Source organism: Oryctolagus cuniculus, chromosome 20, assembly GCF_964237555.1.
Source record: "Oryctolagus cuniculus chromosome 20, mOryCun1.1, whole genome shotgun sequence".
NCBI lineage: Eukaryota > Metazoa > Chordata > Mammalia > Lagomorpha > Leporidae > Oryctolagus > Oryctolagus cuniculus.
Genome location: NC_091451.1, coordinates 6,038,105 through 6,059,130, shown reverse-complemented (window position 1 = coordinate 6,059,130; position 21,026 = coordinate 6,038,105). Strand labels below are relative to the sequence as shown.

Genomic DNA, 21,026 nt, shown 5'->3' with positions numbered 1-21,026 from the left:
GGACTGGCGTAGAGGTTAGGGGCAAGATCGGCATGCGTGGTCTTGGGGAGGCAAGTGAGCCTCACTTGCACTTGGTACAGAGGGCATGATGCTGTCTGCCTGAGGGTGAAGAGAACGCGTGTGGCTCTCAGAACAAGCCTGTGTGGTTGCAGTGCAGGCCTCTGGGGTCCGATGCTCCGTGCAGAAGGCCCCGTCGCCTGCACCCTGCTCGCCTTGGCAGTGACTCCCGGCATGCTGTAACTCCTGCAGCTTTAAGGAGTGTGGTCAGCAGTGCCACAGGCAGTTTATGAAACTTCAGCCAGGTGTGTCTTGGCCAAGAGTTCCAAGGCTAGTGACAGGTTCAACAGTACATTTTCCCCTGCTTTCTGTGGGCTTGTCACTTGCTTGCTAAAGAGTTAGCAACTTCGGTTCCCCCATGAAGAGAGCTCCCAGCTTGGGTTCTAGGCGATGGATTATCCGATCCATCTGGAAAGCACCCAAATGGGTTGCCTTCAGAAAGTCATTCTAGTCCCACTGGACTGGTGAGAGACCGCTGAACCATACGTTGTTGCCTAAGCATTTTGTTCTTTGCCGCAAGCCTGGGCAGGAGGGCCCAGCTTTGGGTCCTGGTGCTCGCTGAGCCTGGGGAGGTAAGCATTTCTGTGAAGGGTGTGCCAGAGCCGGTCAGGGGCTGTGTCTGCACTGCCTTGTGTGGCTTCGTGTGATAAACGATCTTTCCTCCGGCTTTGGTGCCAGTACTAGTCTCTGCTTGCTTAGTAAGCAGGCTTAGATGTGAGTCCTTCCCATCTAAACATTTCCTTTAGTCTCCTCCCAGAGCAGGAGGCGGGCTGGGCAGTTGGCATAGCGGTAAAGGTGCCACTGGGACGTGGATCTCGGGTTGCCTGCACCCCACATCGGAACGTCTCAGCTCCCTTCCCACTTCCGGCTTTCTGCTAGCCCACTTCCTGGGAAGCAGTGGTGATGGCTAAGTGGTTGTGTCCCTGCCACCCACGTGGGAAACCTGCATTGAGTTCTTGCCTTGGCCTCTCTGGGCATTTGGGAAGTGAACCAGCAGATGGGATATCTCGGTCTGTCGCAAATAAATAGAAATAAATACAAATGTATTAAAGATTTGTTTGTTTATTTGGAAAGCAGAGAGAGGCGGACAGATCTCCCATATCCTTCTTCATCCCACAAATGCCCACAACAGCTGGGGCTGGACCAAGCTGAAGTTAGGAGCCAGGAACTCAGTCTGGATCTCCCACATGGGTGGCAGGGACCCGAGTACTTGAGCCGTCACCTGCTGCCTCCCAGGGCGCACATCAGCAGGAAGCTGGAATCAGGAGTGGAAATGGGATGTAACCACAGGTACTCCAATACAGGGTGCAGGCATCCCATGTGGTGTCTTTTTTTTTTTTTTTTTTTTTTTAAGATTTATTTGTTTATTTGAAAGGCAGAGCTGCAGAGAGAAAGAGAGAGAGAGAGTTCTTCCATTCGCTGGTTCACTTCCCAAATAGCTATAATGGCTGGAACTGAGCTGAGCTGATCCGAAGCCAGGAGCCAGGAGCTTCTTCTGGGTCTCCCATGCAGGTGCAGGAACCCAATAACCTGGGCCATCTTCTACTGCTCTCCCAGGCCACAGCAGAGAGCTGGATCGGAAGTGGAGCAGCCAGCCAGGACTCAAATCAATGCCCATGTGGGATGCCAGCACTGCAGGTGATGACTTTACCTGCTATGCCACAGGGCCGGCCCCTCTTGTCCCATAACTCTTGTTACAGGCAGAAGGTAACAACAGTGGCCTAGAGGCCAAATGTTTTGTTTGAGTTGCAGGATTATTTTCTAAAAATTGGATTACTTCCCATTTACATCCATTATTACACATAAAAATCTAGGTGCCTAACTTCTGAAAGGAGAAGGGAAGTTTATTAATGGTACCCTCTATTCTTAAATGTTTGCTGGTCCTGAGTGGTGCTGCCCCCTACCCCTGGCCTCTATAGGTGGCAGAGTGGGGGAGGGGGAGCACATTGTTCAGGAATCCAACCACACTTGGTCAGGTGTCCAGGACTCTGAAGGTACTCTGCTCTTGGTGATCTTTCTCTGATGAGTTTGTAATCCACTTAAAAAAAAAGGTTTATTTTATTTGAAACATAGAGTTAAAAAGAGAGAAGGGGAGACAGGGAGAAGTCTTCCATCCGCTGGTCACTCCCCAAGTGGCTACAACCGTTAAGGGCTGGGCTAGACTGATGCCAGGAACCAGGAACTCCATCCAGGTCTCCCATGTGGGTACAGGGGCCCAATGCACCTGCTTTCCCAGGTGCATTAGCAGAGAGCTGGATCGGAAGAGGCACAGCCAGGACTTGAACTGGAGCCAGCACAGGATACCGGTGCTGCAGGTGGCAGCTTAATCCGCTACTCCACAGCACCAGTCCCTGTAATCCACTTTTAAAGTCCTGAATTATGTGAAGTCTTTCTCCGCCAGCTCAGTCTAGTTCCCCAGCTCCCCTTTTGTTCTGTATTTCCCAAACGGGTGGTTTTTCCTGACCTCCCCACCCTTGGGCATTTATGTGTGTCTGGAGACTTTCTGGGTATCATAGTGGGGAAGGGGGGTTGAGCAATACTGGCAGCTAGCGATAGAAGCCAGGGATGCTGCTAAGTGTTTTACAGGATATGTGTGTCCCCCAGCTACCCCCCCCACTCCCCGCAACTAAGAATTATCTGGCCCAAATGTCAGTAGTGCCAAGATCAAAGAACTCTGATCTGGAACCTTAAAGTGAGTAGCCAGTGCGTCACTGATGTGAGTTATTAATGGCCTTTATCCTCCCTGGGAATTAGAGGGTTCCTTAAAAATATGACCTTTGTTCATGTCAAAACATCAGGCAGTTCGCTTTTCCTGTCTTAGGTCTTTGAGATCAAATTGAATGGAAGAACTTACATTATAAATTTCTTTTTTTAAAATGATCTGTTTATTTATTCGAAAGGCAGAGTGACACAGAGAGGACAGGCAGAGAAAGATCTTCCATCTGTTGGTTCACTCCTCAAATGGCTGCAACAGCCAAATCTGGGCCAGGCGGAAGCCAGGAGTCAGGAGCTTCTTCCAGGTCTCCCACATGGGTGCAGGGGCCCAAGGACTTGGGTCATCTTCTACTGCTTTCCCAGGCCATAGCAGAGAGATGGATTGGAAGTGGAGCAGATGGGACTCGAACTGGTGCCCTTGTGGGATGCCAGCGCTGCAGGCAGAGGATTAACCTACTGTGCCACAGCACAGGCCCCTGGAACTATTGTTTAGTAATATAAAAGTTATGATGAGCAAATTGACAGATGAACTAAAGCAAATTGAATAATTAAATGTTTTGTATTGTATTCTTTTTTTTTCTTTTAAAGATTTATTTTATTGGGGCCGGTGCTGTGGCACAGTGGGTTAAAGCCCTGGCCTGAAGTGCTGGCATCCCATATGGGTGCTGGTTCTAGTCCCAGCTGCTTCTCTTCTGATCCAGCTCTCTTCTATGGCCTGGGAAAGCGTAGACGATGGCCCAAGTACTTGGGCCCCTGAACCCACGTGGGAGACCCAGAAGAAGCTTCTGGCTCCTGGCTTCGGATTGGCGCAACTCCGGCTGTTGTGGCCATCTGGGGAGTGAACCAGCGGATAGAAGACCTCTGTCTCTGTCTCTACCTCTCTCTGTAACTCTGTCTTTCAAATAAATAAAATCTTAAAAAAAAGATTTATTTATTTGACAGAGTTACAGAGAGGTAGACACAGAGAGAGACAAAGAGAGAGATCTTCCATCTGCTGGGTCACTCCCCAAATGGCTGCAATGGTCGGAGTTGAGCCAGTCCAAAGCCAGGAGCCAAGAGCTTCTTCTGGGTCTCTTACATGGGTGTAGGAACCCAAGGACTTGGGCCATCTTCTACTGCTTTCCCAGGCAACAGCAGAGAGTTGGATTGGATGTGGAGCGGCCGGGATCCAAACCGGCACCCATATGGGATGCTGGTGCTACAGGCCGGGGCTTTAACCCACTGTGCCACAGTGTGGCCCCATTGTCCTGTATTCTTAGAGTCATTACAGTCATCTCTTCCTGAGGGGAGGGTAATTTGGTCCTTGTTTAGAAAAACCCTTGGGTTTTAAAGGTGGATGTTCTCACTTTCTGTCTGATGTCGTTGTGTGTGGTTTTTGTTTTGTTTTTTTTTTTGATGTGCCTTTTGGGAATTGCTCTAAGCTTGTGCAGCATTTCAGCGTTTCTGTTGTCTGCCGGCTGCTCATCTTCATTGTGTAATTTCTGAGCTCTGCAGCTTAAATACTGTGCTGCCTCCTTGGGCTACCTCATTAGCTCCTGTTTGAGCAGTGCTTCTTTCTCTGTCATCAAATGTCAAAGATTTGAAACTGAGCCATCGCATCTAGCAGAGTGAATCGCATCGTGAACTCTGTGAATATCTGGCGTAAAATTCGGGGCCAAAGAGCTGACAAGTGACTGTACAGGGGGCTGGAGGTGATACCATTTCTACGCACCACTGCACTCTGGCTTTCTATTATAACTGAATGTGGAAGCAGTTACCTTGGAGAAAACTGACAGTAATCCCAATGAGTCTCTAGAGATTCAAACAAACATTGAGAGGCAGAAATAGATATTATTTCCTCCTGATTTTTGGGAATTAAAGATAACCCCAAACATTACATTTTATTGGTCTGCAACAGGGTTTCTCAACTTCGGGCACTGTTCACATTTGTGCTGGGTAGTTCTTTGTGCTGTGCTGTGCTGTGGGTTCCAGGTGCTTGGTTGCAGCACACCTGCTACCCACTAGGTGCCGGCAACAACTTATTTAAAACTGCATCTGTCTGTTCGTGTTCCCGCTTTCCACATTGTATTGAATTGGCTGTGATGATTTTACTCATCCACCCATCAGGGCCAGAGAGACTTGCACGGTTTTTTCTCCTTTTTCCCCACTTCTTTCTATTCTGCAGATTTCAGTGAGGGTTGGTGGAGGTTGGGGTGACCCTGGGTGGTTCTGCCATGCAGAGATGGCTCATCGGTGTTGCTGCGGCTCCTGTTTTGGCCTCACTTCGCTCTGGAATCTTCACCAGGTTGTTCTATAGCAATTAAACTTTCTGGAAATTACGGGCTGTAAGAACTGAAGGGCTTCCCACCATTTAATTAATCACAACTTTATGACTCAAATACGGACAAGGGATTACCTTTTTCTCCCCTTGTTCCTCTTTTAGGGTTTCTTAACATCAGACACAGCTGACGCCTGGCTTTCATATTGTACTTTTCACGTTAGGCTTGTTCAGTTAATAGGGCCCATTCTTAAAGGAACTTACTCAGGGCTGATTACAACTGTCTTGGTAATTCCCTCCCGCCCCCACTAGACCAGACAGTTCTCCAGGTGTTGGCTGCAGCTCTCTGGGCTGCCTAGTCCCTGCTGGTCGTAGTTAATGCACACTTTAAAATGTTTCGTGGGGGGTCGGCACTGTGGTGGAGCAGGTTAACACCCTGGCCTGAAGCACCAGCATCCCATATGGATGCCGGTTCTAGTCCTGGCTGCTCCTCTTTTGATCCAGCTCTCTGCAATGTCCTGGGAAGGCAGTGAAGGATGGCCCAAGTCCTTAGGTCCCTGTGCCCATGTGGGAGACCTGGAAGAAGCTCCTGGCTTCAGATCGGCGCAGCTTTGGCCGTTGTGGCCATCTGGGGAGTGAACCAGTGGATGGACGACCTTCTCTCCTCTCTGCTTCTCCTTCTCTCTCTGTGTAACTCTGACTTTCAAATAAACAAACAAACAAACAAACAAACTATAGAAAAAAATGTTTCTTGGGGCTGGCGCTGTGGCACAGAGGTTTAAAGTCCTGGCCTGGCAACGCCGGCATCCCACATGGGTGCTAGTTGAGTCCCGACTGCTTGACTTCTGATCCAGCTCCCTGCTAATGCATCTGGGAGAGCCGTGGAAGATGGCCCAGGTCCTTGGGCCCCTGCACTTGCGTGGGAGACCCGCAAGAATCTCCTGGCTCCTGGCTTCAGATCAGCTCAGCTCCGGCTGTTGTGGCCATTTGGGTAGTGAACCAGTGGATAGAAGACCTCTCTCTGTAACTCTAATAAATAATAATGATGAAAACGTGTTTCTTACTGCTATTCTAGATGCGTTGGAGAAAAGGTCATGAACAGGAAGCCATTGAAGAGTTTGGAGGCGGGCAGATATGATCAACTTAACATTTTTAAACGATTGTTCAGGTTGCTGAATTGGGAAGTGGTTGTGCGGGGGAGGGTGAACAATCCAGGGACCACAGTGAGAAGCCACTGCAATTGCGCAGTCCAGGCCAGAGATGACTGTGCCCTAGGTCACAGCATTGGTGGGAAGCCAGGACACAGCGGCCGTTCTAGATGTGTTCACATGGAGTACAGAGAAACTGCCCGGCCATGAATGACTGAACTTGTGCGGGTTGTGAAAGGGAGCTGCAAAGATTGAGAAGTACAGATATGTTAAGGCACAGGATGCATTTCATACTGATACAATGGGTTTATTTACCAAATCCTGCAAGGGTTCTGGAATAAGAACACTTGTGCTGACGAAGGGGCAAATAAAAACAACACTTACACTCAGCAGGTTGCAAGCTGCTGGGAGCCAGTACCAGAAGGTAGTATAGATAGAAAGTGTTGTTTTAGCCCAGTAGGTTAAGAAAGAACAAAATGTTCTATATTTTCTATGCTATCATTTAAATGAGCCTAAGTTTGCCATTTCTTTTTCTAAAAAAATGAAAAAGAGGGGCTGGCACTGTGGCGTAGCAGGTAAAAGCCGCTGCCTACAGTGCTGGTATCCCATATAGGCGTTGGTTCAAGTCTTGGCTGCTTCACTTCTGATCCAGCTTTCTGCTGTGGCCTGGGAAAGCAGTAGAGGATGGCCCAAGTGCTTGGGCCCCTGCAGTGGTCTAGGAGACCCAGAGGAAGCTCCTGGCTCCTGGCTTTGGATTGGCTCAGTTTGGTCATTGCGGCCATTTGGGGAGTGAACCAGCAGATGGAAGACTCTCTCTCTATATATATGCCTCTGCCTCTGCCTCTCTGTAACTCTGCCTTTCAAATAAATTAGTAAATCTTTTAAAAATATTTATTAATTTATTTGAAAGGCAAAATTACAGAGAGGCAGAGAGAGAGGTCTTCCATTTGCTGGTTCACTTCCGAGATGGCTACAACGGCCAGAGCTACGCTGATCCAAAGCCAGGAGCCAGGAGCTTCTTCCAGGTCTCCCACAAGGTGCAGGGACCCAAGTGCTTGGGCCATCTTCTGCTTTCCCAGACCACAGCAGAGAGCTGGATGGGAAGTGGAGCAGCTGGGACTTGGACCGGCGCTCATATGGTATGCTGGTGCTACAGACCGGGGCTTTAACCCACTGTGCCATAGCGCTGGCCCCTCATTAAATAATAAGTAAATTAAAAAAAAAAAAATTACAGCTTGATCAGTTTCACTGACTCTCTTCAACACTGCCCTAAAAGCAGGGTTGATTTTTGAAGTTGTGTTGGTTGGGATAACTTTCTAGTTAAACTTGTTTCATTCAGAATAAAAGACTCTGCCTGATCTTACTGCTTCCAGTTCCTGATTGGACCTCAGTGTCCCTCAGGGGCCTTGCACTTGCTCTGTTTTCTGCTGATTGGCTCTCGGAAAGTCACATGGCTGCCGAGAGCCTCTCTATGAATGGACATAAATGAGAGCCTCTCCCGCCCTGCCTGCCTCACAAGCTTGCTGAGGTCTGCTGTGTTCATCTCATGGTTTTTTTTTTTTTTTTTAATTCTTATTTATTTATTTGAGTGGCAGAGAGGCAGACGGAGGGCTCCCTTGCTAGTTTACTCCTAATATGCCTGCCGTAGTCTGGGCTGGCCCAGGCTAAAGTCAGGAGCTTGGATCTCAATCCAGGTTTCCAAGTAGTTGAGCCAACACCTGCTGCCTCGCAGGGTGTGCGTTGGCTGGAAGCTGGCACTCAGAACAGGCGCTCCAGTATGGGATGTGGCACTCCAAAAGGTGTCTAACCACTGGGCCAAGGGCCCGCCCCCTTCTCTCAGTTCTTGTTAACTATTCTCAGTATTGTCTTTGCGCTCTGAGAGTCAGTGGAGTGATGTGTTAGTCCTGCTACTTCATGAGTTTTGTTTGGGCTGGGGAGGGTGAAAGAGAGCAGGAGAAGCCTTTGCGTTTCCTTTGCTCTCGTGCACTGATAGACACACGTCAGCCGCTTTTTGTCCTTGTGGTATGCTCTGTCCTAAAGTGATCTAAGTCCTTCGTGTGAATAGCATGCTTGGAGGGAAGCAGGGGGCGGAAGGAGAGAGGTGAGCCTGGACCTTGGCTCTCCCAGGGGCCTTCTGCAGCTGTTGGAAGCGCATCTGATTGTCGTCCCGGGGAGCTGCGGAGGCTGCGACTGCTGGGGAGTGAAAACTGCGGACAGCTCCGGGGTTTCCTGTTCTCTCGTCTCAGAGCAGAACTGTGGCCTTTGTGCAGGTCCCATCTCAATGTGGAAACCCCAACCGTCTATTAACCCTTCCAAGTTATAGTGTACAGAATGTTGGTTTGAAAAAACAAGGTCACGGGCCGGCGCCGCGGCTCACTAGGCTAATCCTCCGCCTCGCGGCGCCGGCACACCGGGTTCTAGTCCCGGTCGGGGCGCCGGATTCTGTCCCAGTTGCCCCTCTTCCAGGCCAGCTCTCTGCTGTGGCCAGGGAGTGCAGTGGAGGATGGCCCAGGTGCTTGGGCCCTGCACCCCATGGGAGACCAGGAAAAGCACCTGGCTCCTGGCTCCTGCCATCGGATCAGCGCGGTGCGCCGGCCGCAGCGCGCCGGCCACGGCGGCCATTGGAGGGTGAACCAACGGCAAAGGAAGACCTTTCTCTCTCTCTCTCTCTCTCTCTCTCACTGTCCACTCTGCCTGTCAAAACAAACAAACAAACAAACAAAAACAAGGTCACTGCCTGGAAATAAGGTTGCACACTCGAGTGTGAGTCTTGTGCCACTCAGCATCTTGGTGTTCACTAGACTAGCCCAGATCACGTGCTTCTTGTGACTCCTGGGCTGCTTTATGTCAGTGTTTGTAAGGTGTGGGGTGCAGATGGCAGTAACTGAATTAGAGTGAGGGAGGAGCTGTGCCAGTGTCCCTGTGCATTTGTATGCCAAGTGTGGGTCAAGTAAATAAGACGGAAAAAGGTACATGATAAAGCGACTTTTCCAGCAGAGACAGATCATGTTCATGTTGAAGGCTAAATCATATATCCAGTCACAGTGGAGTTATTTGAATGTTTATTTATGAATATAGTTTCTTGATGTCCTGCATGGATGAGAAGTATGTTAGTAAAGTAATTATCTTATTTTCACAAGAGGTTATACTTGTGTTATATCCTCTTGTTAGGAAAATTCTTTTGTGAATTAGAATATGATAATTTGTACATTTATATCAGATTTGGGGTGGGATTCATTGATTTATGATTTAGCCTTATGTGGATACACTGTGGACATCTTACTAGGGTAGGTTGAACAAAAGATGTGAGCTTGAAAGAGTTACAAGGAAGGAGAGGCAGAGAGAGAGATATTTCCCGTTCACAGGTTCACTCCCCGAATGGCTGCAATGGTCAGGGCTGTGCCAGGCTGAAGAAAGGAGCCAAGAGCTTCATCCAGGTCTCCCACATGGGTGCAGGGGCCCAAGGAGTTGGGCCATCTTCTGTTGTTCTCCCAGGTGCATTTGCAGGGAGCTAGATAGGAGGTAGAGCAGCTGGGACTCAAACCAACCCCCACTATATGATTTTTTAAAAGATTTATTTTATTTTTTTGGAAGGCAGAGTGACAGAGAGGCAGCTTCAGTCACTGGTTCATTCCCCAAATGGCAAAGCCAGGAGCCTTGAACTCCATCCAGGTCTCCCACATTGGTGACAGGGACTCAAATACTCGGGCCATCTTCCACTGCTTTCCCAGCCTCATTAGCAGGAAGCTGGATAGGAAGCGGAGCAGATGGGATTGGACCAAACTCTCATGTTGAATACTGGTATCACTGGCTGTGGCTTAACCTGTTGTACCACTGCTGGCTCCCACTGTATAATTTTATTTTTTTTAAGATTTATTTTATTGATTTGAGAGGCAGAGTTACAGCGAGGCAGAGGCAGAGAGTTATCTTCCATCTGCTGGTTCACTCCCCTAAGGGCTACAACAGCCAGAGCTGGGCCGGTCTGAAGGTTCTTCTGGGTCTCTTACATGCGTGCAGGCGCCCAAGGACTTAGGCCATCTTCTGTTGCTTTCCCAAGCAATAGCAGGGAGCTGGATCGGAAGTGGAGCAGCCGGGACCTGAACCGGTGCCCATATGGGATGCTGGCACTGCAGGCGGTGGATTTACCCGCTACGCCAGAGCACTGGTCCCCCACTATATGATTTTGAATGCCATCAGGGAATCCATTTTAAACTATCCCCACGTGACCCAGTTGGTGTCAGAAGGCTTTAAAAAGCTCTGCATCTGTTTGAGACTTGGAGAGTTCTTGGTACATATTACAGAAGGTAATCTCCACTCCGAAGATGTAACTCATTGAAACAGAACATCTACCCGTCTGCATCAGGTTTTTGTGTTTTAAGCATTAAGTGTTCATGCAGCCTTTGTTTTTTTTCTAGGCAAATAAGGGAGAAACTGAAGAATGAAGTCAGTCAAATGAAGGAGCGGATCCCTGGGTTCACCCCAGGCCTGGCTATTTTACAGGTATGAACCTAGTGTGTTTCCATTAACTCCGTCCTTACTCAGGCTCTTGAGCACTTCCGGCCTCCTCTTCCTCCTCCCCCTCCTCCCCCTCCTCGTCTTCCTCCTCCTCCTCCTTCTCCCCCTCCTAGAGTTATTTTGCTTTTGTGAAACTGCCTACTTTTCAGTTTCTCTTTGCAATGCCCTCTCTTCATCTCAGTTTCCCAGTGTTGGCTCATCATGACCCTGCTCTGTCTGGACACCCTTACCCTAGGCCAGCGTCTCTTAAACTTTGGTCTTTGTAGAATCCATTTACACTTTTTTTCTTTTTCTTTTTTTAATTTATTTGACAGATAGAGTTAGACAGTGAGAGAGAAAGAGAGAAAGGTCTTCCTTCCATTGGTTCACTCCCCAAATGGCCGCTATGGTCGGTGCTGCGCCGATCCGAAGCCAGAAGCCAGGTACTTCCTTCTGGTCTCCCGGCCCCATTTACACTCTTAAAAGAGGATTTCAAAACATTCATGGGAAAATGAAATCAAAGATAAATTTATTTTGGCATAAACAAATTATGAAATTCATGCATAATTTATTCATCATATGTACTTTAAAATTTTATTTAAAAATTTATTTTTATTTCTTTGAAAGAAACACAGAGAGATCTACTGGTTCACTCTCCAGATGTCTACAACAGTGGGGCCTAGACCAGACCAAGGCCAGGAGCCTGGAACTCACTTTGGGTCTCCCATGTGTATGTCAAGGACCCAAGCACTTGCGTTATCACATGCTGCCTCTCAAGGGTACACATCAACAGGAAACTGGAATCCAGAGTGGAGCTGGGACTCTTACTGAGGAATTCCTAAGTGGAGGTGGGACTCTTACTGAGGAATTCCTATTGGGAAGCAGGTGTCCCAAGCAGTACCTTAACCACTGTGCCACCTTCCCTACCCTATGATATGTATTTTCCATGAATGTTTTGAAGTACCCACACACGGACTTATCTAGATATATTGACTGTATTAAAAATTAAAGCTCGAGGCTGGCGCCGTGGCTCACTTGGTTAATCCTCTGCCTGCAGCGCCAGCATCCCATGTGGGTGCCGGGTTCTAGTCCCGGTTGCTCCTCTTCCAGTCCAGCTCTCTGCTGTGACGCGGGAGGGCAGTGGAGGATGGCCCAAGTGTTTGGGCACCTGCACCTGCATAGGAGACCAGGAGAAAGCACCTGGCTCCTGGCTTCAGATCGGCACAGCACCAGTCGTGGTGGCCATTTGGGGAGTGAACCAATGGAAGGAGGACCTTTCTCTCTTTTCTCTCTCTCACTGTTGATAACTCTACCTGTCAAAAATAGAAAAAAAAAAAATTAAAGCTGGGGCTGGCGCCATGGCGTAGCAGATGAAGCCGCCACCTGCAGTGCTGACATCCCATATGGGTGCTGGTTCGAGTCCCGGCCTTTCCTCTTCTAATCCAGCTCTCTGCTGTGGCCTGGAAAAGCAGTAGAAGATGGCCCAAGTGCTTGGGCCCCTGCACCCGCGTGGGAGACCAGGAGGAAGCTCCTGGCTCCTGGCTTTGGATTGGCACAGCTTTGGCTGTTGCAGCCAACTGGGAAGTGAACCAGTGGATGGAGGACTTCTTTCTCTCTGCCTCTCCTCTCTATGTGTAACTCTGCTTTTCAAATAAAATAAATAAATTTTTTTAATTTTAATTTTTTTTTGATAGGCAGAGTTAGACAGTGAGAGAGAGACAGAGAGAAAGGTCTTCCTTTTTCCGTTGGTTCACCCCCCAAGTGGCTGCTGCGGCTGGCGCACCGCGCTAATCCGAAGCCAGGAGTCAGGTGCTTCTCCTGGTCTCCCATGCGGGTGCAGGGCCCAAGCACTTGAGCCATCCTCCACTGCACTCCCGGGTCACAGCAGAGAGCTGGACTGGAAGAAGAACAACCAGGACAGAATCTGGCGCCCCGACCGGGACTAGAACCTGGGGTGCCGGCACCACAGGCGGAGGATTAGCCTAGTGAGCTGTGGTGCCAGCCAAAATAAATAAATTTTTGAAAAAAAATTAAAGCTAAGATGTTTGAAAGATATTTATTCATTTAAAAATGGAGTAGTAAGTTTGTTATATTATCATAAATAATATTTTTATGGAAAATTAACTTTTTGCAAACAAATCTAACTCCATGACTTGAACCGTCAGTGCTGCCTCCAGGGTCTGCGTTTGCAGGAAGCTGGGGTCAGGAGCTAGAGCCAGGCATGCAACCCAGGCACTGCAATGTGGGATGTGCATGTCTTAGTTGCTAGACAAAATACCTGCCCCTCAATAAGTAAAGTTTGTTTTTTAAATAAATTAATTAATTAGGGACAGAAAGCGAGAGCTCTCATGTGGCCCACAGCCTGAAAGCCTGCAATAGCTGGGGCTGGCGTAGGCCAAAGCCGGGAGCCCAGCATTCAGTCAGGGTCTCACATGGGTGATAGAAACCTAACTACTCCAAGCCTCCCAGGATGTGCATTTGCAGGAAGCTGGAGTTGGGAGCTGAGCCTGAACTCCAGCCTAGGCACACTGATATGGCAAATGGGTGTCCAAGGAGCATCTAAGCTACTTCATGCTTAGTTAACCACTTCCCCCACAAGCAGTTTTTAAAGGTGAGCTTTGTGGTGGGTGTTTGGTGCAGCATTAAATCAGCACTTGGGATAACTGTGTCCTGTATTGGGGTGACTCATTTGAGTCCTCACTAATCGTGCACCCTGGGGTACAGCAGACGATGGCTTAGGTGGATGGGGACTCCTTCCATGAACTTGGGAGACCTGGATTGAGTTCTGGGCTCCTGGCTTTGGCCTGACCCAGCCCTGGCTGTTGCAGGCATTTGGTGAGTGAACCGTCAGATGGAAGATTCGCTCTCCATTTGTCTCTGTCTGTCTGCCATTCAAATAAAATAAAAACAAGAAAATTAGAAGTTAGTTGAAATAGAATCTGAACCTCTACCCATCAGTGAACTTTACTCTTTGTTCCACCTTTTTACATTTTGTACTTTGTTATATCGAAATGTTAACAGCTGGAATGGGTGTTTACTCACGAGTGGTTTGGTCATGTTCTTCATTCCTCATTTGGAAAACAGGGGTTCAGTGAATTATGCAGATCTTCCAAATGTTAACGCATTGGCTTATGCGATGTATTAAAAACATAATCATTAATATTGCCAGCGATCTCAAGAGTCTGTAAGTATTGAGGAGCTGTCAGGCTCACAGTGTGGATAAAAGTTCTAATTTTCACTTGAAAACTCAAGTTTATCACTGGCAGCAAATACAATTGGTGTTTTCCTTGAAGTACCAGCCTCACGTTTTTCGTTTTTGAGAAAATATTTTCCAAATACTCGAGCCTGAATGTCTCTGTTTGTCACTTGTTCTTTCCAGTAAAGATGCTGCTCAGTGTAAAAATGTGTCTGGTTCAGCTGTCAAGGCAAAGTAGGCTATGAAAAGGCACGTCCCCAAGGCTGAGGTTTAGGAGGATCACTGCTGTGTACCGAGTTATCAGGAGCGTCCTGCAGTGAAGCTGAGCGTGTGCGGACCCCCCAGCTGGTGTAGGTGGGTGACGTTGCCTTCGATTGTGCTGAGTCACCAGTGGCGTCCCCACCGCTACTTCCCCACCATCTTCAGTACAGGAGTCGCCACAGTGAGAAAGGCAAACACTCAGTCGTTTGTGGAAGTTGTCAGCATTAAACTGGAGTCGCTTGAGCCAGTGCCTGGCAGATGGAGCAGGGAGACCTAGAGGAAGGGCGCCTTGCACAGGATTGCCTGATGGCAAGGACTGTCCAGAGACTGCCCGGGGCACAGCCCTGCACAAGGCCGCCGCAGCCGGACCCAGAACACACGGCTGCAAGGGCATCTGTCCTGCAGCTGCCTGCCAGCCGGAGGCCGACGCTGCCCTGTTACTGGTCTTTGTAGCCAAGGGTAAATGTTTCAAAACAGCTTATGTAACCTTGTTGTTTTACCTTTCAAAGCCCTTGGCTTCCTGTACTTACCTGAGTACCCAGGGTTTACTGTGTCGCGCCTGTTCCCGGCATGGTGTTTATCCTTGAATAAGTTCCTTACCTTTGGAAGATCTCTGTTATTTAGGTTGACCAGCATTATCATGAAGATATTTTGGCCCTCACAGATCTTGGAAAGGTGCTTAGGTTGGCCTAAGAGTGTGTGGCCCACACTTTGAGAACCATTGCTCTAGGCAGGGAAGTAACTTTATTTATTTATTTATTTATTTATTTATTTATTTATTTATTTATTTATTTTTGACAGGCAGAGTTAGACAGTGAGAGAGAGAGACAGAGAGAAAGGTCTTCCTTTTCCATTGGTTCACCCCCGAAATGGCCGCTACAGCTGGTGCACTCTGGCCAGTGCGCCGCACCGATCCGAAACCAGGAGCCAGGTGCTTCCTCTTGGTCTCCCATGCAGGTGCAGGGCCCAAGCACTTGGGCCATCCTCCACTGCCTTCCCGGGCCACAGCAGAGAGCTGGCCTGGAAGAGGAGCGACTGGGACAGAATCCAGCGCCCCGAACCCAGGGTGCCAGCGCTGCAGGTGGAGGATTAGCCAAGTGAGCCACGGCGCCGGCCGGGCAGTAACTTCTAAATCCAGATCTCTTCTGAGCTGGAACTCCGGGTCCCCTGGACATGGCTTGCTTTCCTCCCTGATTTCTAAGCCACCCCCATGCCTGAGGGCTCAGCCCTGGGATCTCTATCAGAGTGGCCTCCCCAGACCCAGAGCTACGTGGAGTTTCTTCCAAGTGTGGGCCTACCCGGTTTCTTTCCCAAGCTCCACATTCACCCAGGATTCAATAAATTGATAGGGACATGCGATGAATATTTGTACAGACAGATCTGCAAGTGAATGTTTGAAGGGTTAATTTGGGTGGCAGGAAACTCAGTTGATTTCATTTCAAACTCTGTTCAGAAGCACCAGCTTCCTCCCCCGCCGCTCCCCCCACCCCCCCAATGGATGTCTGCACGCTGAGCGTTTCGCCCTCGCTAGGTTTCTTCTGCGCTGCGCTCAGGAATCTGAGTGAACAGGACTGAACTCACCCCTGCACCCTGCTGCTTGTCTCAGAGGCCTCGGCAGAGGCGGCAGAGCAGGTCTGCCTGTGGCGGGATTTCCTTTTTTGGCAAATTGCTAAGAATCAAGGGTGTACATTGTGGGTGTACACTCAGTACATTTGGAGACCGATCATTTCTTGGCTTATTCTAATGAATTGTTTGTTGTAGAAAGAGTGGATGTCATAGGCGGGAGATCTGTTTCCGTGGACTGCTAATTAAAAGCTGTAGGAGGCCATTGCTGTGGATAAGCACTCGTGCTGGCCCCCAGCAGACCACGGTAGAGATCAAAATGGAGCCCCAAGTGAAGCTCAGTTGTTATCTGACCTTCTGAGCCAGGGTTAGAGAGCGAGCAGCCCAGTGTCCCAAAGTGGCAAGTGTCAGTGACATGTTAACGGACTTAATCCTTACACAAAAGGTAACCTGACTCCCCAGTCCAAGCACAGTAGTTTGGAAATGACCAATCCATGAACCCATTGCTGTGGGGAAAAGTCCCAGTCTCAGGAAAAGTCATTGGGTTAATGAAAAAAAAAACAAAGAAGAAGAGAAAAATGACCAGTCCACTTCTGTTCTTTGGTTCTGTTTTCTGCAGCCTTTTTCTGTCTGTCAAGCCTGCCTCTTCTGCCCAGCTCCTTGGAACGCTCACTCTGTTACGCAGCTTAGCGGTGCCCGATTCTAGTGTCGAAAATAAAGCCGGCCGGCGCCGCGGCTCACTAGGCTAATCCTCCGCCTTGCGGCGCCGGCACCCCGGGTTCTAGTCTCGGTCGGGGCGCCGGATTCTGTCCCGGTTGCCCCTCTTCCAGGCCAGCCCTCTGCTGTGGCCAGGGAGTGCAGTGGAGGATGGCCCAGGTGCTTGGGCCCTGCACCCCATGGGAGACCAGGAAAAGCACCTGGCTCCTGGCTCCTGCCATCGGATCAGCGCGGTGTGCTGGCCGCAGCGCGCCGGCCGCGGCGGCCATTGGAGGGTGAACCAGCGGCAAAGGAAGACCTTTCTCTCTGTCTCTCTCTCTCTCACTGTCCACTCTGCCTGTCAAAAAAAAAAAAAAAAAAAAAAGCCGATTCCGATTTTTAGGTTGTTGTCATTTTGTCCTTCAGCGACATCTTTTTCTTGAGCAAATTTCGGGAGGTGTTTTTTTCCCCCTTATCTGTTTTAAAAATTAACTTCTGGGCTGGACTTTAGATCTACTGATTGCAGGCGTCTTTATTCAGAGACGTGGCTCCAGAGCTTGCCCTCTGTGTCCTGAGAACAGCGCCAGGCTACTTTGGTTCTCGACTTCAGCACCAGAGGCCACATCTTGCTGTGCTGCAGGCTTACGTAACACGCTCTCATCCATCTCTGGGCCTCAGACCTGGTGCTAGCACTTCCCACGCACCAAGCCAGGGCCTGCGCTCCCGCCTCCCTGTAGGGACTGTCGTCCTGTTGATTTTGTCCCTGAAGAGGGCACTTCACAAACCTCCTGGAAGATGGCAATTGAAAGATAAGTTCAGTTGGGTGCAAAAATGTTTTGAAATTGAGAGGTCCTCGAAAAGTTCCTGGGCCCACAGGTGTTGGGGCCTGGAGGGTTAAGGGGCCGCCTGGAACATCCCATGGCCAAGTGCGGTGCAAGTCCCAGCTGCTCTGCTTCCAGTCCAGCTTCCTGCGAAAGCACTGGGAAAACAGTGGAGGGTGGCCCAAGTACATGGGTCCCAGCCACTCACATGAGAGACCCGGATGCAGTTCCTGCCTCCTGGTTTCAGCCTGAAGCTGCCCCGGCTGTTGAGACCATCTGGGGAGTAACCAACAGATGGATGATAACTCAGCGTATGTGTCTCTGCCTTTCCAATAAATAAGTAAATAAATCTTTTAAGAGTCTCTGGAAAACAGATATCATAGAAAACTAAGCATGGATTTCAAATTTTCTTCGCATTAAAGTAAACATGCTTAATTCTCTTTTCCACAGACTTTTTTCCTTAGACTTTTTTAAAAAATAGGTTTTTTAAAAAAAGATTTTATTTATTTATTTGAGAGGTCGAGTTACAGACAGTGAGAGTGGAAGGCAGAGAGAAAGGTCTTCCACCTGTTGGTTCACTCCCCAGATCGCTTCAACAGCTGGAGCCGGGCCGATCCAAAGCCAGGAGCCAAGAGCCTCCTCCAGGCTAACTCTGTGGGTGCAGGGGCCCAAGCACTTGGGCCATCTTCCACTGCTGTCCCTGGCCATTAGCAGAGAGCTGGATCAGAAGAGGAGCAGCCAGGACTAGAACTGGTGCCCATATGAGGTGCCAGCGCTGCAGGCGGAGAATTAAGCTACTGTACCACAGTGCTGGCCCCAGTACTCTTATTTATTTTTAAGATTTATTTTATTTATTTGAAATAATTATAGAGAGGGGAAGAGACAGAGAGAAAGGGGGGGGGGGTCTTTTATCCTCTGGTTCACTCCCCAAATGGCTGCAATGGCTGGAGCTGAGCCAATCTGACGCCAGGAGCCAGGAGCTTCTTCTGGGTCTCTGATGTGGATGCAGGAGCCCAAGGACTTGGACCATCTTCTGCTGCTTTCCCAGATGCATTAGCAGGGAGCTGGATTGGAAGTGGAGCAGCCAGGACTCGAACCGACACACATTTGGGATGCCTGTGCCACAATGCCGGCCCCTCCCTAGGCTTTTTTAAATGGTTATTTATTTATTTGAAAGGTAGAGTGACACAAAGCAAGAGATCTTGCATCTGTTGGTTCACTCCCCAAATGCCCGCAACAGCTGGGGCTGAGCTAGACTGAAACCAGGATCCAGGAACTCTGTCCAGGTATCATGTGGGCAGCAGGGACCCAGATCCTCCGTCATCACCTGCTGCTTCTCATGTGTGGATTAACAGGGTTGGGAGTGGGTCACCCAGGAAGCAAGCCAGGCACTCCAACATGGGATACCAGCATCTCGAGTCACGGCTTAGTCTGCTGCGTCGTGATGCTCGCCCCATCCACAAACGTTTTTAAAATCCCACTCATAAAAGCTCTTGGAATGTGTTCCCTCTGCTCCCTCCCTGGCACCCTGGAGTCACCTGCTCTGTGCCTCTAGGCTGCTGATCTAGACAGAGGTCCTCTTGACCACAGCTGCTGCTCCGCTGAGTGCAGACCTGGTCCCAGTCTAACTGCACCTGCTCCTCCTCCCATACGGAAGCAGTGGCAGTGCTGCTTCCATACTGCGTCTGCTCTACAGTTCAGCTGACATGTATAGATCTCCTGATTGTTCTGATTTATATACTTCCTCCTCAGGGTGGGAGCTGTCCCCTCACAGCCACAGCAAGTATTGCTCAAAGAGCTTGAGCAGTTGGCACAAAGCCGCAGTCAGGAAGCAGCTGAGTCTGGGCCATGAACCCAGGTCTGTCTCCAAAACCCACTTGCTTTTCTTCTTAGCTCTGCTACTTCCTTAGCATTGTGTTCAGGGACACTCAACTGGCCCAGGTATATACTTAGAGTGGGATTTTTTTTTTTTTTTAAATAAAATGGATGGATAACTTCCCAAAGAACTGAATACTTACAGGAAATTAAGACTCGACTTTCCACAAGAGATATAAACGTGGATGTATTTCCATTACCCTAGCACATAATATACTGTAAGTATTAACAATGTGGTAGCTACCGCTTGTTTCCTACCAGGAGCTTTTCAGAGTACCTGATGCGCAAGTACAGTAGGTCACTCAGTCCTCAGTGAGATAGATAAATGTGACTTGTAGGGGCCGGCGCTGTGGCATAGCAGGTAAAGCTGTTGCCTGCAGAACCGGCAACCCATATGGGCGTTGGTTCAGGTCCTGGTTGCTCCAATTCCGATCCAGCTCTCTGCTATGGCCTGGGAAAGCAGTAGAAGATGGCCCAAGTCCTTGGGCCTCTGCACCTGTGTGGGAGACCTGGCGGAAGCTCCTGGTTCCTGGCTTCAGATTGGTGCATCTCCGGCCGTTGCGGCCATCTGGGGAGTGAACCAGCAGGTGGAAGACCTCTCTCTCTCTCTCTCTCTCTCTCTCTCTCTCTCTGCCTCTCGTCTCTCTGTATAACTCTGAATTTCAAATAAATAATAAAATAAATCTTTAAAAAAATAAATGTGACTCACTTGAATATTGACAAAAGCTTCCTGAAACAAAAAGAAAATTTACTGAGTAGAACAATACCCCAGATATTTTATGGTATAAAACAGGGATTAGCCAGCTGGCCCTTGTCCAACGCTGTCCAGATTGTAAAGGGTTTTTAAAAAGCAGCAGTGGTGGCGGCTGCAACAGGGTGTGTGTCCCGCAAAGCCCAAACTGCACGCTGCCTGGCCCTTTGCAGACTCCCGGTGTAAAGAAACCGTCCTAACCTGTTCTGGAAAAGGACCTCCTCAGGATGCTAAAGTGCAGAACCGCCTTCAGGGAAGGCATTCGCATTCCTGATAAAATGCTTAAGAGTTTTCTGAGAACCTGCAGTGGGATTCAGATTTGTTCTGAGAAACCAGCCTTCCACCCACCCTTGAATGCCAGTCAAGAATCTAATGTTCTTTAGCTAATCATTCTTTGTGCCTCTGGTCTGCTAATGATTGTGTAACTGTTTTCCCCTATAAAAATGCCTGTACTGAGAGTGAATCTTTTTTTTTTAATTGACAGATAATAATGATATATGTTTATTGGGTACAGTGTGGTGTTTCAATATATATATGTTTTGAAATGATATATGTTTTGAAATTGGGGAGTTTAGCATATCCAGTCCCTCAAACTTTCACCGTATCTTTGTAATAAGAATACCTAGAAACCTTTCTTTTAGTTTATTTTAAAATATAAAGGGGGGGCAGTGTTTGTGGCATAGCAGGCACAAGTCCCAGCGTCTCTATTTCCAATTCAGCTCCCTGCTAATGCCCTGGGAAAAGCAGCAGCAGATGGCCCAAGTGTTTGGCCCCTGCACCCATCTAGGAGACCTGGATGAAGCTCCTGGTCCAGTGAATTTTTTTTTTTTTTTTTATTTGACAGGTAGTTATAGACAGTGAGAGAGAGACAGAGAGAAAGGTCTTCCTTTACCATTGGTCACCCCCCAGTGGCCGCTGCAGCCGGTGCACCGCACTGATCCGAAGCCAGGAGCCAGGTGCTTCTCCTGGTCTCCCATAGGGTGCAGGGCCCAAGCACTTGGGCCATCCTCCACTGCACTCCCGGGCCACAGCAGAGAGCTGGACTAGAAGAGGAGCAACAGGACTAGAACCTGGCACTCATATGGGATGCTGGCGCCTCAGGCGGAGTAACCAAGTGAGCCACAGTGCTGGCCCCTTAATTCCATTTTTCTACAGACTTTTTAAAGTCCCCTATATATAGAAAGTGACCAAA

General features: G+C 49.0%; 1 protein-coding gene across 3 annotated transcripts in view; it reads left to right on the top strand.

Moving 5' to 3' along the window:
• The window catches only part of MTHFD1 (methylenetetrahydrofolate dehydrogenase, cyclohydrolase and formyltetrahydrofolate synthetase 1), a 70,784-nt gene that overhangs the window by 8,424 nt on the left and 41,334 nt on the right, over positions 1-21,026 (top strand). Inside the window, exons 1-2 of one of the 3 annotated variants that reach the window (XM_070065041.1) lie at positions 4,942-5,056; positions 10,593-10,677. In XM_070065041.1, the coding sequence (XP_069921142.1) occupies positions 4,986-5,056; positions 10,593-10,677 (156 nt within the window). In that variant the 5' untranslated portion in view covers positions 4,942-4,985. Of the gene's footprint in view, positions 1-4,941; positions 5,057-7,732; positions 8,530-8,906; positions 10,678-21,026 lie in introns of those variants that run through there. The other 2 variants (XM_070065042.1, XM_008271884.4) reach the window with 2 other exon arrangements.